Source organism: Cryphonectria parasitica (genome assembly GCF_011745365.1).
Source record: "Cryphonectria parasitica EP155 unplaced genomic scaffold M406scaffold_3, whole genome shotgun sequence".
NCBI lineage: Eukaryota > Fungi > Ascomycota > Sordariomycetes > Diaporthales > Cryphonectriaceae > Cryphonectria > Cryphonectria parasitica.
The window spans coordinates 2,374,007-2,390,992 of NW_024468911.1; the positions used below are offsets into that span (position 1 = coordinate 2,374,007).

The window sequence follows — 16,986 nt, forward strand, 5'->3', positions numbered from 1 at the left end:
GGCATCGTGTGAATTATAGCGCTGGTGAATTTATGTATAAGGAATGATGATGCCTTCTTACTTGTGCTGCTGGCTCTGAGGTGGTAGGTCTTCTTAGGTATCTAACACCCATTGGCCATTTGCAGTGGATATTAGGATATACGACCAACACTCTACCCACCATGATCCCTCTCGGACTCACCTTGGCCTTGGGGTCTTTATCATTATTCACAGTTCCTATTACCGCCCAAACATTTGACTGGTCAGCCGCATACACCAAAGCAAATGCGTCACTTGCCCTACTGTCCCTCCAGGACAAGGTCAACATTGTGACGGGCATCGGCTGGAACGACGGCCCCTGTGTAGGAAACACGGCCGCCATCTCCTCCATCGGCTACCCAGAACTCTGTCTCCAGGACTCCCCACTCGGTGTTCGATACGCAACAAGCGTCACCGCCTTCACCCCCGGGATCCAAGCAGCCGCCACGTGGGACGTCGACTTGCTACTCCAGAGGGGCCAGTACCTTGGCGCCGAGGCCAAGGGCTGCGGCGTGCACGTTCTCCTGGGGCCCGTGGCCGGCCCGCTGGGCAAGAATGCACAGGGCGGGCGGATCTGGGAAGGGTTCGGACCGGACCCTTACCTGACGGGCATCGCCATGGAGCAGACCATCATGGGGATGCAGGGCAGCGGCGTGCAGGCGACAGCAAAGCACTACATCCTCAACGAGCAGGAGAAGAACCGCGAGACCCTGTCGAGCAACCTCGACGACCGTGCCATGCACGAGCTGTACCTGTGGCCCTTTGCCGACGCCGTGCACGCCGGCGTCGCCAGCGTCATGTGCTCGTACAACAAAATCAACGAGACGTGGGCCTGCGAGAACGACGGCACCCTGAACACGCTGCTCAAGGACGAGCTGGGGTTCCTGGGGTATGTGATGAGCGACTGGGACGCCCAGCACACGACTGTTGCGTCGGCTGTGAATGGTCTGGACATGACCATGCCGGGCAGCGATTACAGCGGCGGCACGATCCTCTGGGGACCGCAGCTCCTGAGCGCCGTGCAGAGCGGCCAGGTAGCCGAGAGCCGTGTGGACGACATGGTCACCAGAATTCTAGCCGCCTGGTATCTCGTCGGGCAGGACGGGGGCACGTATCCTTCTATTAACCTGCAGGCCAACGTGCAGTCGACCCATGCCGACAACGTTCGAGCCATCGCCAGGGACGGCATTGTCCTGCTGCAGAATGAAGACTCTGTCCTTCCTCTGCAGTCGCCCAAGAAGATTGCCCTCGTTGGTTCTGCGGCCATTGTGAATCCCGCCGGTGCCAATGCCTGCACGGATCGGGGCTGTGATACTGGGACACTGGGTATGGGCTGGGGCAGCGGAACAGCCCAGTATCCCTATCTGGTTGCCCCTTATGATGCCCTCAAGAACAGGACCTCCGCAGACGGGACGACTTTGACCCTCAGCAGCACCGACGATACAGGCAGTGTGTCGAGCACAGTATCTGGTGCGGACGTGGCGATTGTCGTCATCACATCAGACTCGGGAGAGGAATACATCACCGTCGAGGGCAACGTTGGTGACAGGAATAATCTCGACCCTTGGCACAGCGGCAACCAGCTTGCCCAGGCTGTGGCAACGGCCAACAACAACACTATAGTCGTCGTGCAGAGCGTCGGCCCTGTCATCCTGGAGACCATCCTGGCCCTGCCTGGTGTGAAGGCGGTTGTCTGGGCAGGGTTGGGCTCGCAGGAGAGCGGGAATGCCCTGGTGGACATTCTGTACGGCGACACGACCCCGTCTGGGAAGCTTCCCTTTACCATCGCCAAGGCTACCTCTGATTATCCTTCTAGCATCGTGACTGGTGAGGATGATGATTTTACAGAGGGTCTATACATCGACTATCGGCATTTCGATGAGAGCGACATTAGCCCACGATATGAATACGGCTTTGGGTTGTGTAAGCGTTCTCTTTATAAGTCGCTGATCCGTTGACAAAGCCAGTTTGCTAACAAGTGACTGAACTACCCACCTTGCTCATTACAAAAATAAAGCATACACGAGCTTCACCTACGCAGACATCTCTGTAACCTCCACCGCCGCCTCGGGCCCTGCAACAGGCGCCACGGCCCCAGGCGGACGGACAGACCTCTTCGAGACCGTCGCCACAGTCACAGCAACCATCACCAACAGCGGCTCCGTCGCCGGTGCCGAGGCCGCCCAGCTGTACATCAGCCTGCCCACCAGCGCCCCAGCCTCGCCCCCCAGGCAGCTCCGTGGGTTCGACAAACTCTCGCTCGCGGCTGGGGCTCAGGGGACAGCTACTTTTAATCTGCGCAAGAAGGACCTGAGCTACTGGGACGTGGCTAGCCAAAACTGGATTGTCCCGAGCGGGAATTTCGTTGTGAGTGTTGGGGCCTCGAGTAGAGATTTGAGGTTGAATGCAACGCTTGCGGTTTCGTGATGGATGTGGGCTGGGGGGGGGGGGGGCCGCAAAATGGAAATGTCAAGAGTGCCAGCTCCTACGTGAGCATAAATGGTAGTGATAAATAGATCACGAAACACCGGAACAATATCATGATATTACTATCTGAGCTCTTCGGCCTGGATTCTAGTTTGGATGCTATTAGGCTGCTGGTCGCGAGATCATACGAATTATGTTCCAAGTCTCAGGCGAAATTGCAACCTGAGAAAGCAAGATTGCAAAGTAAAAGCGGATCAAGCTTGAGCATGTATAGTATCTGCTCTAGTATCAAATTCCAGGGGACAAATAGATTTATTGCAACTGAGTTCAAAAGATGTTATATCATGTTTTGTTTAAGTACGAGGACTTTATGTATATTCCAGGAATGAAGAGATCTGTCTAGAATGTAAGAAAGTATCTTCCCCTCACTTGAATGAGGCGGTCATGGTTGATATAAATAGACTGACATACTACTATATAACGGCTGATTGTTTCCATTGATTCTGCCTGCACTAAAGTTCCAACACAGGCTGATCATGCTCCCGAATATGGTCGCTGACAGGGTGAATAAAGTGATAGATTGACTGCCGACCATACACCCACTCCCAAGATTGCGTCTCCTCGCTCCAGTACACATCTTCCTCCAGCGGGAATTTGACGGTCAAGTTCTTCTCTGGCACGTAGTGCTCAGCATATAGCTCGATGCTATAGTATGTATTCTTGAGCAAGGGCAAATCCCCCAGGAAAGGAACCTTGTCTTGGAGATTTGTCATTCCTGCAACGAGAATTTTAATCATCTCAGTTTCTGGACGGAGGAGGAGTCGGGGTTTGGAACTCACCAATGAGTGTCCCCGCACTGTGACCAAACTCGCCTGTGGCATGGCAGTAGATCTTACCCTCGATGCCCTCTTCTTCCATCTGGGCACGAATGTTGTGGAGGATGTCGTTGCCGCTCATACCAATCTTCATGTGCTCGCGGGTCATGTCCTGCAACCTGTTGGCCTTGCTCAGCCCTTCCAGCATGCTTGCAGGTATATCAGCCTCGGTATCCCCGGGTGGCAACACGTATCCGAGGTGCTGGGTATCCGTGTTCAGCCCCAAAGCCGTCACGCCAAAGTCGCAGTGGATGATATCGCCAAACCGAATCAAGTGTGCCGGGGTCCCAGGCTCCTCCTTTGGCGATGGAGAACACATGCTACAGTCATTCTCCGTCAGGATAGACACGTCAGGCTGAAACCACGTTGTGTAGTTGAGCGCCTGGATCTTTTCCCTCATCCACCATTCGACATCCTGGGCAGTAGTCACCCCAGGCCGAATGACCCTACTGCTGAAGGCCTCCTCGATGATCGCCCAGGCCGTCTCCATAATCCTGTGGTACCAGTCCAGGCGCCGGTCGATCATGGTAGCGATCAGCTCGACGCCAATCATAGGCTCCAGGACGAACCTGTCGCTCCACTCCTCACCAAGAGCAGCAACGATGGCGTCCCTCTCGCCAGCGTGCAGACCGCCCGAGAAGGCGATCTCAGAGTGCGTGTTGAGCGCAATGCTGCGGGGCTGCTGCTCCTCGAGGATGGATCGCAGCTCGGACCACACGAGGGGCGTGTTGTCGATCCACGAGTATGCCGAGGGCTTACCTCCCGTGGCGTTGGCCAGGAAGAGCTGCATGGTGCGGCGACGGGCTGAGAACTGTGTGAAGTCTTTGAGGGCCCAGAAGACGGTATCCTCAGCATACTCACGCTGGCTAATCTGTGGGTGGACTGTGGTGTTAGCGATATCACAAGAAGGGTCAAAAGGTTAGACCATGTGCAGATTGGAGTAGAAGGCTAGAGAGTTTTAAAGCACTGGGAGGAGGGCCAATGACAGACAAGCCATGCGTCGACGTTATACTTGCTCAGAATCCCCGGAATGAGAAGTTTCCGCTCCTCGGTCCAGGAATTGACGATTTGCTCCTGCTCTCGTAAGGGAGGCAGCGTCTGAAACTGAGGTCTCTTGGAGGCATCTGCCGAGGCATGGCATCTCGAGATAAGGAGGGCTAAACAGCCCAGAACAGAGACCTGCAAACCCTGATACCTCATTTTTGTTCTTCTCTTTTTGTACTTTTCGGGCTCAAAGGATAATTTTAAGATCCCACAGGGGCTGCGCGAGAGCTGCCGGACGTCTGGAAGGTGGTGAGAGGCAACGCGGCGTGGTCGATACACCGGAAACGAGTGTATTGATGCGCTGCAGAACGAGAAGGAAGAAAGGGAAATGGAGGGTAAAGCTGCTGGCTAGGTGAGACTATCTAGATGGAGAGTGCCTAACGATATTGGCGCCCATGGAGTCACTCGCCGTTGCACAGATACTATGCGGTCAAAGAAAAGAAGACGTCGAGATTGGGTTGTCGGATCGGCATTTATCTCCACTTTTGCCGCCTGCGGCTCCGCTGGCTTTGAGTTGCCTATTTTGGCTGTGAAATACTTGCAGGGGTCAGACGGATGGCAAAGTCCATAGAAGGAGGTATAGGAGCTGGGCTGTGAATTCCACCTTTGCAAATCTCAGGAATATGGATGACCATCATCTTTTTTAGTCATACAGGGGGATCTTGAACTCCCTACAGCTTTCACAGAAGATTTGCATGGTAGGGATGACTATCTAGGAACACAACAATCTCTTTCAGCAAGTTCCTAAGCTACGGGTGATGATGCGAAGCGCATTGCTCGTGTTTATATGAACAGCTTATAACAGTCAGGAAATGAGCCCGGTGTACATGAAATATTTCATCACTTATCCTTATCCTGGTCCTTCTGGAGGGGGGGGGGGTGTTTCTTTCCAAACAAACAAACAAGTACGAGTCGAGTTTCGACCCTCGCAACGGATCGACCCTTGACTTGCCAAGCAAAGAGATAACGACGTCGAAAATCCATCCTGAGCTCGATCGCAAGTCCTGCGCGAATGATGCAGAACTACAATGGAGTGGCGTGATATGACCATCGTAACCATAATGACTCAAGCAGCTTTTCATCGTCTATGGTGTAAACACTCTTGTCGACTTGGTTGTCTATGCTGTCTGCAGCTCTTCGTAGAGAGGCATCTGTGAGGTAGCGCTTAGACCCCTATCAACTGCCTTTGTGAGCGCAGGGCATACTGATGATGGATATCAATGAGAAACATGCCTCAAAGTCCCGTAGGCGTGGTGGGAATGCGAATGGTGTATAACACTTAGTCCTTATTTTGAGATGTAGAGGATGCCTTGTTGGCAGAATAATTCTGACAATTACCATTTAATTCAACGTTACTTGGGATAATGCAACGTGCTGATGTGTTCTATGACTGGGGCAACAAATCTCACTGTGCCCTTGGGCATTGTCAGCAAACCTTTCTCATAAAGTAGAGCAAGTGTTTGTCAGTGATCTTACTGATGACTTTTTTGATGCATGAGACATCGGGATCAAGTCTTAGTCCTGGGCAACGGAGGTATAGTCATTTTAACTTTAAACAATTAAGCTCTGAAAGACAAGGTTTCAAATAAAAAGATAACAACCTTGGAAATCAATCTGTTGTTGTCATCATAGGAAGTCACAGGCAATAGCGTGAAAAGAGAACATGGTGAAATCATGGCCATGGGGGAATCCCACAAAGGGGAGTATAAGGAATGGGATGGGACAAGAGCTTATTTAGGGAACAAACCGAAATGACAGTTTGGAGCTGCAAGGAAAACAAGCTGTAGCTGTGTGGTTTAGCAAGCAATAGTTGACTATGACGAGAATGGAATCTTCTGGTTAGCTTCCTGTCATGGCGAGGTTTGAAAGCGGGTCGTATTATCTGTTTGAAATAAAGTCCATATCTGCAGCTCTAAATTAAAACCCGAAATGAAAGCTGTACATATGGCTTCAGAGCCTCGTTGTGAAAGGTACTGATGCCATAGTCACTAATGGCACACAATAATATCACGGACTATACTCAACTTGCAAAAAAGTCCGGGCATACACATCTATAATTTCTCTTCTTGTAACAGGAATACAATTTGAGTTCCGCAATCGGAGAGCCATGAAGCACCCGCTACATCAGCGAGGCCCGTGAATATTGTCATAGTAATAAGAGAAGTACCACAGGACCACTTGCACCTGAAGAGCATCCACACCCGGACCACGCATCACCGCAAGCCTCAACGTGGCTGAAGTTAGTGTCGGCGATGATAGATCTTAGCACGATAGAAATCCGGTGGAGAAAAAAAGGGATCTAGGCAGTTATTTCGTTCATGCCTCTAATATGTTCTGTCTGTAGAGACGTAGAATATCAGAATGACGTGTACCCCGTGTGGATTACGGCGCAGTGGGGGCGGGCCCTCAAGGATGCCAATGCAAAGAAAAGAAAAGAGAAGAAGAAAGAAGAGAAAAAAAGCAGAAGAGTGGGAGGGACAAGCAGAGAGTAACCGACCATTATCCGATCAAGCGGATCCAAGTAGTGGGTTCGTTCGCCGGGTGCTTCACACTTTTCGGTGGGCCCTTGGGTGGATATCTCGTCAAAAGATGAGTTTCAGGATAGAATCCCCTATCAGACCGGTCAGTATCCCTATAAAGTGGCTACCGGAATGTGGGAGACTTTGTGGGCTTGAGATCATTGATGCTAAATTGTAAAAGTTTGTTTTTGCGATGATATCTACAGGAGTTCTAGGTCCCGGCCAGACATGCTCGGCTTAGATCCCTCCAGCTCCATCCACTACCAATTTCATCCAGGGCCACGCATCCGAACCTTACTGGAACGGAGATACTGCAGTAGCCTTTTTCGAACTATCTTTAATTTACAAGAGGCATGAATGGGTCAGATATTTTCCGTAACAGTCTTAGAACAATGGCACCTGACAACGTGGGAAAAGACCAGATTTTCCCTTACTGAAGTAATATATAATACTACATAGTAGCGGAACCCGGCGTTTTCCATCGAACATATTGTACCATAGTACTATGACCATAGGGAAATATTATTTTATCAAGTTACTGTGAATAATGTATGATCATACTTCTCCCAAAGAGGCCCAGTGCAGCCTGTAGTCCCATCCCCCGGATCAAGTCCAATAATTGATTATTGCCATAGTCGTAGAATAAAACTTCTCATGAAAACAGCGTCAATTTTCTCATCTTTGAGAGCGACCTTGAGACCTCGGAGCACCCGAGGATCATACTTGCATAAAGCCCCGAATCCTCTAATCTATTTCCGCTTTAGTGCCGTTCTAACTCCGGTCCGTGAAGAAAGAATACAGCCTACAAGATGCAGCCACCGCCTCATGTCCTCGGTACAATCTTGAAAGTGAAGATAAGTTGCGTGGCTGGCTGCCCGGGAGTGCCGGATACGGGTCTTTGGAACCCCTGGCGCGCGCGCGCTTCCCTGAGCGTTGACGACTTCGCCGCTCCAAAGGATATCCACTGCGCGGAGCCGCCTGACTGTGTGTGGGTCCTCGGGGAGGAGTGTGTAAGACTCTGTGACCTTCATACCATGGCTTTGTTGTTATGAGGCCAGAGACATAAGAAGGACAAAAGAAAAATTCAGCAGCCGTGGGGCATTCTCTTCTTCTTTCCTGGCCACGTACTCACCCACTACTTAGTCCAGGTGCGTGAGGCTTAGTTTTTTTATTTTTGTTGTGGATTTCTTTGTTAATATCTATCACATCGAGGCATCTGGCTAATACCAGGGCCAGACGTGGGCTTCGGAGTGGCCCTTATGCAACTGAGCCCATGCGATGTTGAATCGTGGATCACAATTTGATAGGATGCATGAGGGACATCTTGTCACAATGCTACCGTCGGCGGGCACCGGTCAGGAAATGAGCAATGCCATCTGGACCCTAACAGCAGAAGGAAAGATTGTAAAGTATATAAGGCGAATCTTCCTCTTGCCACGACGGCTCGGTACTAAGTGTAACAGCTTCACAACCGTTAACCAGAGGACCTTGGCTCTCCTTCTCGCATTCGTTTTCCCAAGTGCAGTGCTGTCAATCATTCATTATTACATAATCCAAGGTTTATTATTCTGATAACAATGCATTCACTTATCACCAATCTCCTGCTTGCCGCAGGATCTGTCCAGGCAGTCTCCGTCCCAAGATCTGCCCAGTTAAGCCAACCGCTTTCTGCCCAGACCAACTCTACCGAAACAACATTCTACTTCAACGGAACCTGCACGGCAGACAATATCCGCGTCCGCAAGGAATGGCGTAACCTGACGCCATCCGAGAAGGAGGCCTACCTCACTGCTGAGAAGTGCCTCTTCAATCTCCCGGCCAACACTACCCTCGACGGCGTCACCAGCCGCTGGAGTGATTTGCAGGCCGTGCACCGCACCCTCCAGAACATGACCTCGTATGGTGTATATGTTGCGGATATCGTTCACAATGTTGTAAGTTTGGGGGTTTATTTTTTCCACCACAAACCTGAGACACGAACATCGTCTCGTCACTCACCCAGCATACTCATTCATATACTTGAACAGGGACAATTCCTGCCCTGGCACCGGTACTACATGCATACGCACGAAACCCTCCTGCGCACCGAATGCAACTATACAGGCCCCATGAGCTGGTGGAACGAGGAGGCGGACGCCAACGCAGGAGATCTGTTCCGCTCCGAGATGTGGTCTGCCGAGTCCTTTGGCGGCAACGGCACCGGTCCGGATGCCTGTCTGGTCGACGGTGCCTTTGCCAATACCACTATGCACATCGGACCTGGGCTGACGAACACCGAATACTGTCTCGACCGCGCGTGGACATCCGATTATATTGAATACATGGGCACGGAGAAGCTGGATACTTGCAGGATTCACAATGATTACTTTTCTTTCTTCAACTGCATGGTGGATTTCAACACGAGCCCACACGTTGCTGGGCACAACTCCAGTGGAGGCATTGTAAGTTCTCTCCTTTTCACCTCCCTCCTTCTCTCCCTCCTTCTCTCCCTCTTTCTCTCTCCCTCTTTGACCCCACTCTCTCTCCCTCTCGCCCTTTTTGAGAAGGCAGATTGGAGGCTTGAAATGAGAGGAACAAAAAATTGACCAGAACATCTTAGATGTCGGACATCTACTCCTCTGCCGGTGACCCGATGTTCTTCATGCACCACAACTACATCGACCGCGTGTGGTGGAAGTGGCAGACGGCTAACGCATCCTCGCGCCTGTCCGACATGTCCGGCAATGCCTGGAACTACACCTTCTTTGAGGAGAACGATATTACCCTGCCAGCTTCCGTGAACCTGAACACCACTCTCGACTACGTCCTCACCACTTTTGATATCTTGCCTGATATCAAGGTTGAGGAGGTTATGAACGCGCAGGGAGGTTATCTTTGCTATGAGTATGATTACTAGACAGCTCGGGGTTCTTTCTTTTCCTCTCTCGTCTTATCCGGCCATCTCCTGCAGGTATGGTGAATTCGAAGGCAGATGGGTTGCTTTGACAAGTTCTCACAGTCCATAAATAGACATGCCTAGAAGTAGACATAGAAGAAGCTCTCCACAGGAATTTCTGGTCAGCAATAATAAGATACCTGAAGATGGAATGAAAGACTGAAAACCTGGAGAGTCACTATGCGATGAATCTGAAGAGTATACGTTCCCAAACGACAGAGGCAATGAGATGAGAATAGAGATACGGAATAGATCTGGCGAGTAAAAGAGGAAGGAGCCTTGTTGGCTTCACTGACCTATGATTATGATTAATTAGTGGCAGCAGTGACAGGGGATATGTGCCAGTCCAGGGATTGGCCTCCAGACGCTAGCACCAACTGAGAGTGTAAGGGGAAGCTGCCTCCGAGCACAAGATTGTGGACCTAGTCCAAACCTCTCCTTCCTTTAACCCGACAAGTTTACCTTCGTGCCTGCTGGGCAAATCCCCACCCGCACTCACCACAAAAGAATGTTTCTCGTTCAAGAGTCTAAAGTGGATCCAGTGACGGACAAGCTGTATGTCCTTTTGCCTCTGATCTGCGAGTATTGGCTGCTCTTGACTGATGCGTCGCCGTCCATCGTCGGCAACGACGGACTGCTGCTCCGGCGGCAACACCTCTTGACCCGCTTGCACACACGCTTTTACGCGCCTACGAGGCGAACAGCTGCAGCGCCCTGCAGCTTGCATCTCAATGGGTACGTACTTGGTCAAGGTCGTGGCATACATGGGGGTCATGAAGTGCGGCTAAACATTGGCCGTGTTGGTGTAAGACACTTTTAAGTACCGCGACGACGCAAAACGTGGGAGGGCGTGGGAAAAGGAGGCAGGGTAGGATGAGGAAGGGTGGGGGTGCCTGTACCGCTCCAGTTCCACACTCACATGGACGAGGCGTGCAGATCAGGTGGAAACACCATGGCTGACTGCTACGCTCGACTCGGTCCCAGCTTGTCTCCCTTGTGGACGTTGGGTTTCTGGACATGCCTACCGGGCCTCGATTCCCTATCGATGTCTCTTTCTCTAAGCGTCACACGCTGACGTCGACCTGAAATAGCTTCCCAGATCTAAAGCAAGATGCGTGCAGCCTCACTCTCCCATGCAACACCCAACTCTGATTGCCGTGACCCTTGCAGTACGACAGCATGTGCAGGCGGCAGCCACTTCCGTCACACCTTCTCATACCCATCGATAGGCACCACGGGTCTTTTACCTTGGCGGTTCGTCATGGTGACTACTGCTGCAGTTGTTGTGACGGTGCCGAACCATCAGGGGCTTCGTCTGTCTCATGCCCATACTCGGGCCGCCGGTTCTTATGGTGATGACCTCGTTCGCATGAGTTTTCCTGGCTGCCGGGTGAGCGTTCCCCGTGTGGCATTGCTCAGTATGGTCCTAGAAGCTAGGTTCAGGCTGATAGGCATTGTCGGGGCGGTGTCGAGTGCTCGACTGAGACATCACTGAGTTGCCTATCTCGGACTCCATTCCACCTACCAAAGTGCTACCCTTACATCAGTCTTCCTGGAGGATCTGCGGCGGGTGCTTCCAGCAAATGATCTGGGTTTCCAAATCACCCAAAAGGGAAACGAAGCGTCATCGTATCGTTGGCTAGGGCAGGTCTTGTCCCAAGGGAGCAATCTGCCGTGACGTGGCTCAGGTTCCATGTTCAGCTGGTATGCTTCTCGGGATCTCAAGCCTGCCATTGTGGTAGCCAGGTTACCATCGTTCGGGCTGCGACCTCGTTGTCTGACAAGAGAGAGGCTCTTTCCTGGCGGTCTGCTGTCCGCTTGCCTTCATTGAGTCTCTCACAGGCTCTCTAGGCGCCAGTCTCGCTCTGGCCAAAGGACTCTGGGTGCCCAGTACAGCCCTGCCAAGACGCTATCTCCCTCCAGAAGAGGTCCGTACCTGGCTCATGTCAGAATTTCCTTGACTAATTGTTTAAAGTTCACGTCAGGGTTCTGATGGGGAAAGGCCGGTTCGAAATGTTCCAACAAACGCTACCGCCCAAAGAAGTTATATCCAAAAATATGTCCAGCTGAAAACAGTGATCAGTACCAAATTCTCGTTGAGGTTAATCGACCATGGCTACAGTGCCAGCAGAAGGCGAGCCCTCCTGCAATGCTGCAGGACAGCGTCGATGATACCTAATAGTGTCCAACCGTGTGCGACCCAAAGCCTGCACAGCCAGCGGCCTCAGACTAAACACTATAGTCAAGAGGATTATCAGCCACCGTTGGCCTCATCATGAGGAGGTACTGGCTCGTTTGTTGCACAGACTGCGCTAGATCTCCCGGCGCAGATGACTAGTAGCTCTCGAGCAAGCAGCGACAAAAACCGGCTGGGTGTAAGTTCTACATATATATGTGTGCTCAACTAACAGCGGATCAAGATACCCTTCCTTGTGCAGATCACGCCCATATGGCTTACGTTTGTAGTCTGCGTCGAAACATGTAGGTCTTGAGACGTTTCAGCGGATCAAGACTCGCATCTTGGTACACCACGTGGATTAAATGAAAGATCGTCGTTGACACGTGCAGCCAGCGCTCGACTCTGGGTTCTTGACATCTTGGCGCGCGAGAGCTCAATCTATATAAATGAATTGAACCTGGCGCCCGGGCACTTCAGGGCCCTAAGAGCCTGGTTTTCCCTACACAACTCGGCCTGTTAATATAAGCTGCATCAGACGGGATCGGCCGAGACGGCTGACGTCCTTGAACAACCGGGGTTCGATGCTCTGAGAATGCGCCAGATCGAACCTCTTGAATAGTATCACGATTCCAAAGGCGATGATTAGACAGATGAACAATGAACACGATAGCATCAACTTCCGAATATGGCAATCAAGACACATCTGGTGTGGCAATCCATGAGAAGGGGCCACATGTCGAGTGCTTCCCCGGGGTCCGCGCCACATCTCGCTTAACCTGGATGGGCCAAGCATGTACTCATTTCCACGACCTGCAGGAGAATCCACGAAATCCCCCCCCCCCCGAACAAACTTTGCCGCCATTCCGCAATCTACATAATACTTACAGTTTTTTCCTGCCATCACCATCATACACTAGGATGAACTAACTCCTGCCTGGATCGAGAATGGCAGCTCGGAGCATCTCAAAAGTCAATTGAAGGACCTGCGCATCGCTTCTTCTGATGGTCTTCCACCTTCACTTTCGGGCTAAGAGTGTCTCGTGGGGCGCGACATTATGTCACCCTCGGTAAGCACACCTCCGCATTGCTGTTTCTGGCCTTGCCTTTGGAAAACCCTCCAATCGCAAATGACGAGACGGTATGTCTACCTCAGACAGCGCAACTCTCCTTACGTACCGCTGACCAGGTCATCTTTTTCCAGTGCAACCATGCTGGGCACATGATGCAAGCCTTTGACGGCACTCCTCCGGCGTTGAGGTGTGCAGCAGGTTGATGATTATGCGGCTCCCATCCAAGACGACGTCGTGCAGCGCCATCGACTGGCCTTCCCTCCTGTACCACGCCAAGGATCGTGACTAGACAGTTCTTGGCCCAACTCCCCCCTCCGCGCGTGGACGTGAAACGTGGTTCGAGATGGTGACCGCCCTGCGCACCTTTGGGATGTTGGGAAAGCCAGGCATCCTCGGGATGGCCAGCCGGTACTGCTCAGGTCTTACGTTGGTGGCTGCATTCTACCCTTGATGACCCACATCCAAGACGATGCTGGCTACCGACAGCCGTCAGTTCCATGGACCATGGCGTGGTCCACGGCCGATGTTTCTCCAGGCGTCCCAAGGCGGAGGAAGGCACTCAACAGGGGAACCTCTCGCGAATTACCATTTCCTCTCCTCCGTGTGCCTGAATGGAAGTCTAGTCTAGACGGGCCGCCACCCGCTCGTGCCCATCACCTTACACGGCCTGACTTGGGCGCCTAGAGGCATGATCATCACTGGCAGGATGTGGGACTGCTCTGCATCCCTCGCGGGCTCGAATGGCCCGCTTCCCTGGGCCGTGTTTCCCACGAGTAAAGAGTTGATCTATACTCTACTGTTGATCCGGGAGGCCCCTCCGTCGGAATGTTCATAGGCCATCTGGGTTCTCAAGAGGGAGGCAAAGGCCTGTGCACCACTTTCCGGAATGCATGATATATATTATATATATATATATATATATGGAGTACACTGCCCTCTTTCCAACATTGATCCTGAGCTAAACTATCGGCACCAACGACAAGTCCTTTTGTCTTCGGCAGGTTCTTCTTTCACTTCCTAGTCTCTGATTCACTCCCGTGTTCTCACTCGTGTCAACAAGACAGCAGCAAGATGTACAGCAAGCTTGCTGCCATCAGCGCCCTCGTGGCTGCGGCCAAGGCACAGCAAGCCTGTACCTTGACGACCGAGACGAAGCCCTCTCTGGAGTGGTCCACCTGCACGTCTGCCGGGAGCTGCACCACCAACACTGGCTCTATAGTCATCGACGCCAACTGGCGATGGGTCCACGATGTCAACAGCTCCACCAACTGCTACACCGGCAACACCTGGGATACCTCCATCTGCGACACTGACGCGACCTGCGCTGAGGACTGCTGCCTCGATGGTGCCGACTACTCGTCGACATACGGTGTCTCCTCGAGCGGCGACGCGCTCACTCTGGACTTTGTTACGGACAATAGCAATGGCGAGAACGTGGGCTCGCGTCTGTACCTGATGTCGTCTGACACCGAGTACGAGATGTTCACCCTCCTGGGCAAGGAGTTCTCCTTTGATGTGGATGTCTCTCAGCTGCCGGTATGTTTTTTTATCATTTGGAAAGCCCGTGGGTCCTGGAAACTAGTCGCATCTGTACTAACGAGAAAATTGAATAGTGCGGTCTGAACGGTGCTCTGTACTTCGTCTCCATGCCTGAGGATGGCGGTACCTCTGAGTACTCTGGCAACAAGGCCGGTGCTGCTTATGGAACTGGCTACTGCGACAGCCAGTGCCCTCGTGACCTGAAGTTCATTGGCGGCCAGGTTCGTTATAAGAAAAGAAACCATTATTTTCCAGCAAGGAGCGCGTCTTTACTGACTGTCCAAATGTCCAGGCCAACGTTGAGGGTTGGGTTGCATCCACCAACAATGCTAACACCGGTCTTGGCGACCATGGATCTTGCTGCCCTGAGATGGTGAGTGATGTTCTGCTATGCATTCCGTAGTAGAGGCTCCTATTTGCCCTTTGGTCCCTGCTCCGCCATCATTGCTAACAACGGCCCGCTTGCTCGCTGGGATATAGGACGTCTGGGAGGCCAACTCGTACTCGACAGCCTACACTGCCCACCCTTGCGAGAGCATCACCGAGACGATCTGTGATGGAGATGCTTGCGGCGGCACCTACAGCGGCGCTGACAACCGCTACGACGGCACCTGCGACCCAGACGGCTGTGACTTCAACAGCTACCGCAACGGAGACACCACCTTCTACGGTGACGGCAAGACCGTCGACACCTCGCAGGTCTTCACCGTCGTGACCCAGTTCATCGAGTCTGGCGGCTCGCTGTCCGAGATCCGCCGCTACTACGTCCAGAACGGCGAGCTGATCCCCAACTCGTACGGCACCGTGTCCGGCCTGACCGCCTACAACTCGCTCACCGAGGCGTACTGCGAGGCCGAGATCACCGCCTTTGACAGCGAGGGCTCGTTCACCTCCAAGGGTGGCTGGTCCGGCATAAGCGAGGCCCTGGCCGCCCCCATGGTCCTCGTCCTGTCCCTGTGGGACGACTACTATGCCGACATGCTCTGGCTCGACTCCACCTACCCCGTCGGCTCGACCACCCCCGGCTCCGTCCGCGGCAGCTGCTCCACGAGCTCTGGTGTCCCCGCCAGCGTTGAGAGCTCTAACCCCAGCTCCAAGGTCATCTACTCCAACATCAAGTTCGGCGCCATCAACTCGACTTACACCGTCTAAAGAAGCACGGCAGAGTCGTAGGAAGATTATGGTGCTCTGAAGGGTCCTCAGACATCTTGAAGAGAGGGACCAAGCCTCTTCATGTCTGGTTGTCCTAGTAGATTGGCTGGGTGTTGTTGTTCGGTAGACGCTTATGTCATGAAAGGAAGGGAGTGAAAGACAGGAGGTGCGGTATGGAAAGAACGGCACACAAAAAAAAAAAAGGAAAAAGGAGAAATTCACACTTGTCCTGCCTATTCGCCCTCATGTTTTCATTCTCATCCTGTTTATGGTATAGGCATAAGTCTGTTCTTGTACATAACCTTCTACTTTTGTTCCCGGATGGAGTGGTGGATTTTCATATACTCTCGCTCTTGACGTACATATATCTATACATACTTGCCTACCTGCTTTTCTCTCAAATTGTCTTTCCATGTCTTTGTCTCATAAACATCAGTACCAGAGGCGGTTTGGTGCTAGTGAGTCTAGCTCAGTAAATCCCTAGGCACTGTTGGGTCTAGCAAACGAATGGCATAAATAGTCAGGTGACTCATCACTTGTACCAATACCATCTTGTCCATGTTCTTGTCCGTTACAGTACTTCTCTCTAAATAGCCACTTTTTCCAGCCAATAAACACCATTGCTTTCTTACTTGCAGAGAATACATGCATGTGCGATTGGAGATGAACAAGTCGCGACCACTCGCCTCTTAAGAGGGGGGGATCTCGAATCATGGAGATTATTGGAGCCACACACGCATGCTATTTCCAAGAGCGATGAGAGAACCTTTTTAAACACAACTTTCCACAGCTGCCAGAAATGCAAAAGATAGGATGCTTATGAGGAAATGGGAAAACGTCTCAATATTGAATGATTTATTACAAGTATAGTAAGTATCCAAACCTTACCTACCTAAAAAAAAATATTTAACAAGGGAAAGAAAATAGAGATATTGAGACCCAGACCCAAGAAGAAAAAAGTTTCCATGTTCCAATATGGAAAGGGGATATAATCCACACGAGATTCAACGAGCGTACCATCAAAATCCACATCAGCTCCCGTGGCGCAATGGTAGCGCATCAGACTTCTACCTGCTATGGCATCGCAAAGAAATTTCCATCCGTGGATTTATTGCGCGGAATCTGGGGGTTGCGGGTTCGAGCCCCGCCGGGAGTTTTTAGCCTATCTTTATGCCGTGCTCAGACATTAAATTGGTATTGTGGTGGTTTGTGGTGGTGAGTGAAGACT

At 51.9% G+C, this 16,986-nt stretch overlaps 4 protein-coding genes and 1 non-coding gene across 5 annotated transcripts; 4 read left to right on the forward strand and 1 right to left on the reverse strand.

The window, feature by feature from the left end:
• Nucleotides 1–161: 161 nt before the first annotated feature.
• On the forward strand, nt 162–2,445 carry M406DRAFT_40938 (family 3 glycoside hydrolase; the record flags this gene model as incomplete). Its single annotated transcript, XM_040924151.1, has 2 exons — nt 162–1,941; nt 2,036–2,445. The coding sequence occupies 2 exons, from the start codon at nt 162–164 to the stop codon at nt 2,443–2,445; spliced, it is 2,190 nt and encodes a 729-aa protein (XP_040778309.1).
• A 355-nt stretch (nt 2,446–2,800) lies between these two features.
• On the reverse strand, nt 2,801–4,520 carry M406DRAFT_345398 (uncharacterized protein; the record flags this gene model as incomplete). The annotated part of the gene is made up of 4 exons (XM_040922077.1): nt 2,801–2,957; nt 3,006–3,220; nt 3,285–4,191; nt 4,311–4,520. The coding sequence occupies 4 exons, from the start codon at nt 4,518–4,520 to the stop codon at nt 2,919–2,921; spliced, it is 1,371 nt and encodes a 456-aa protein (XP_040778310.1). The 3' UTR covers nt 2,801–2,918.
• A 3,940-nt stretch (nt 4,521–8,460) lies between these two features.
• Nucleotides 8,461–9,779, forward strand: M406DRAFT_61271 (uncharacterized protein; the record flags this gene model as incomplete). The annotated part of the gene is made up of 4 exons (XM_040924730.1): nt 8,461–8,517; nt 8,560–8,817; nt 8,911–9,324; nt 9,483–9,779. The coding sequence occupies 4 exons, from the start codon at nt 8,461–8,463 to the stop codon at nt 9,777–9,779; spliced, it is 1,026 nt and encodes a 341-aa protein (XP_040778311.1).
• A 3,862-nt stretch (nt 9,780–13,641) lies between these two features.
• Nucleotides 13,642–16,146, forward strand: M406DRAFT_89851 (family 7 glycoside hydrolase). Its single transcript, XM_040926164.1, has 4 exons — nt 13,642–14,603; nt 14,681–14,827; nt 14,899–14,979; nt 15,087–16,146. The coding sequence occupies exons 1-4, from the start codon at nt 14,139–14,141 to the stop codon at nt 15,756–15,758; spliced, it is 1,365 nt and encodes a 454-aa protein (XP_040778312.1). The 5' UTR covers nt 13,642–14,138; the 3' UTR covers nt 15,759–16,146.
• Nucleotides 16,147–16,792: 646 nt separating this feature from the next.
• On the forward strand, nt 16,793–16,914 carry M406DRAFT_t41. Its single transcript has one exon. It is a non-coding gene; the product is annotated as a tRNA-Arg (tRNA).
• Nucleotides 16,915–16,986: the final 72 nt, after the last annotated feature.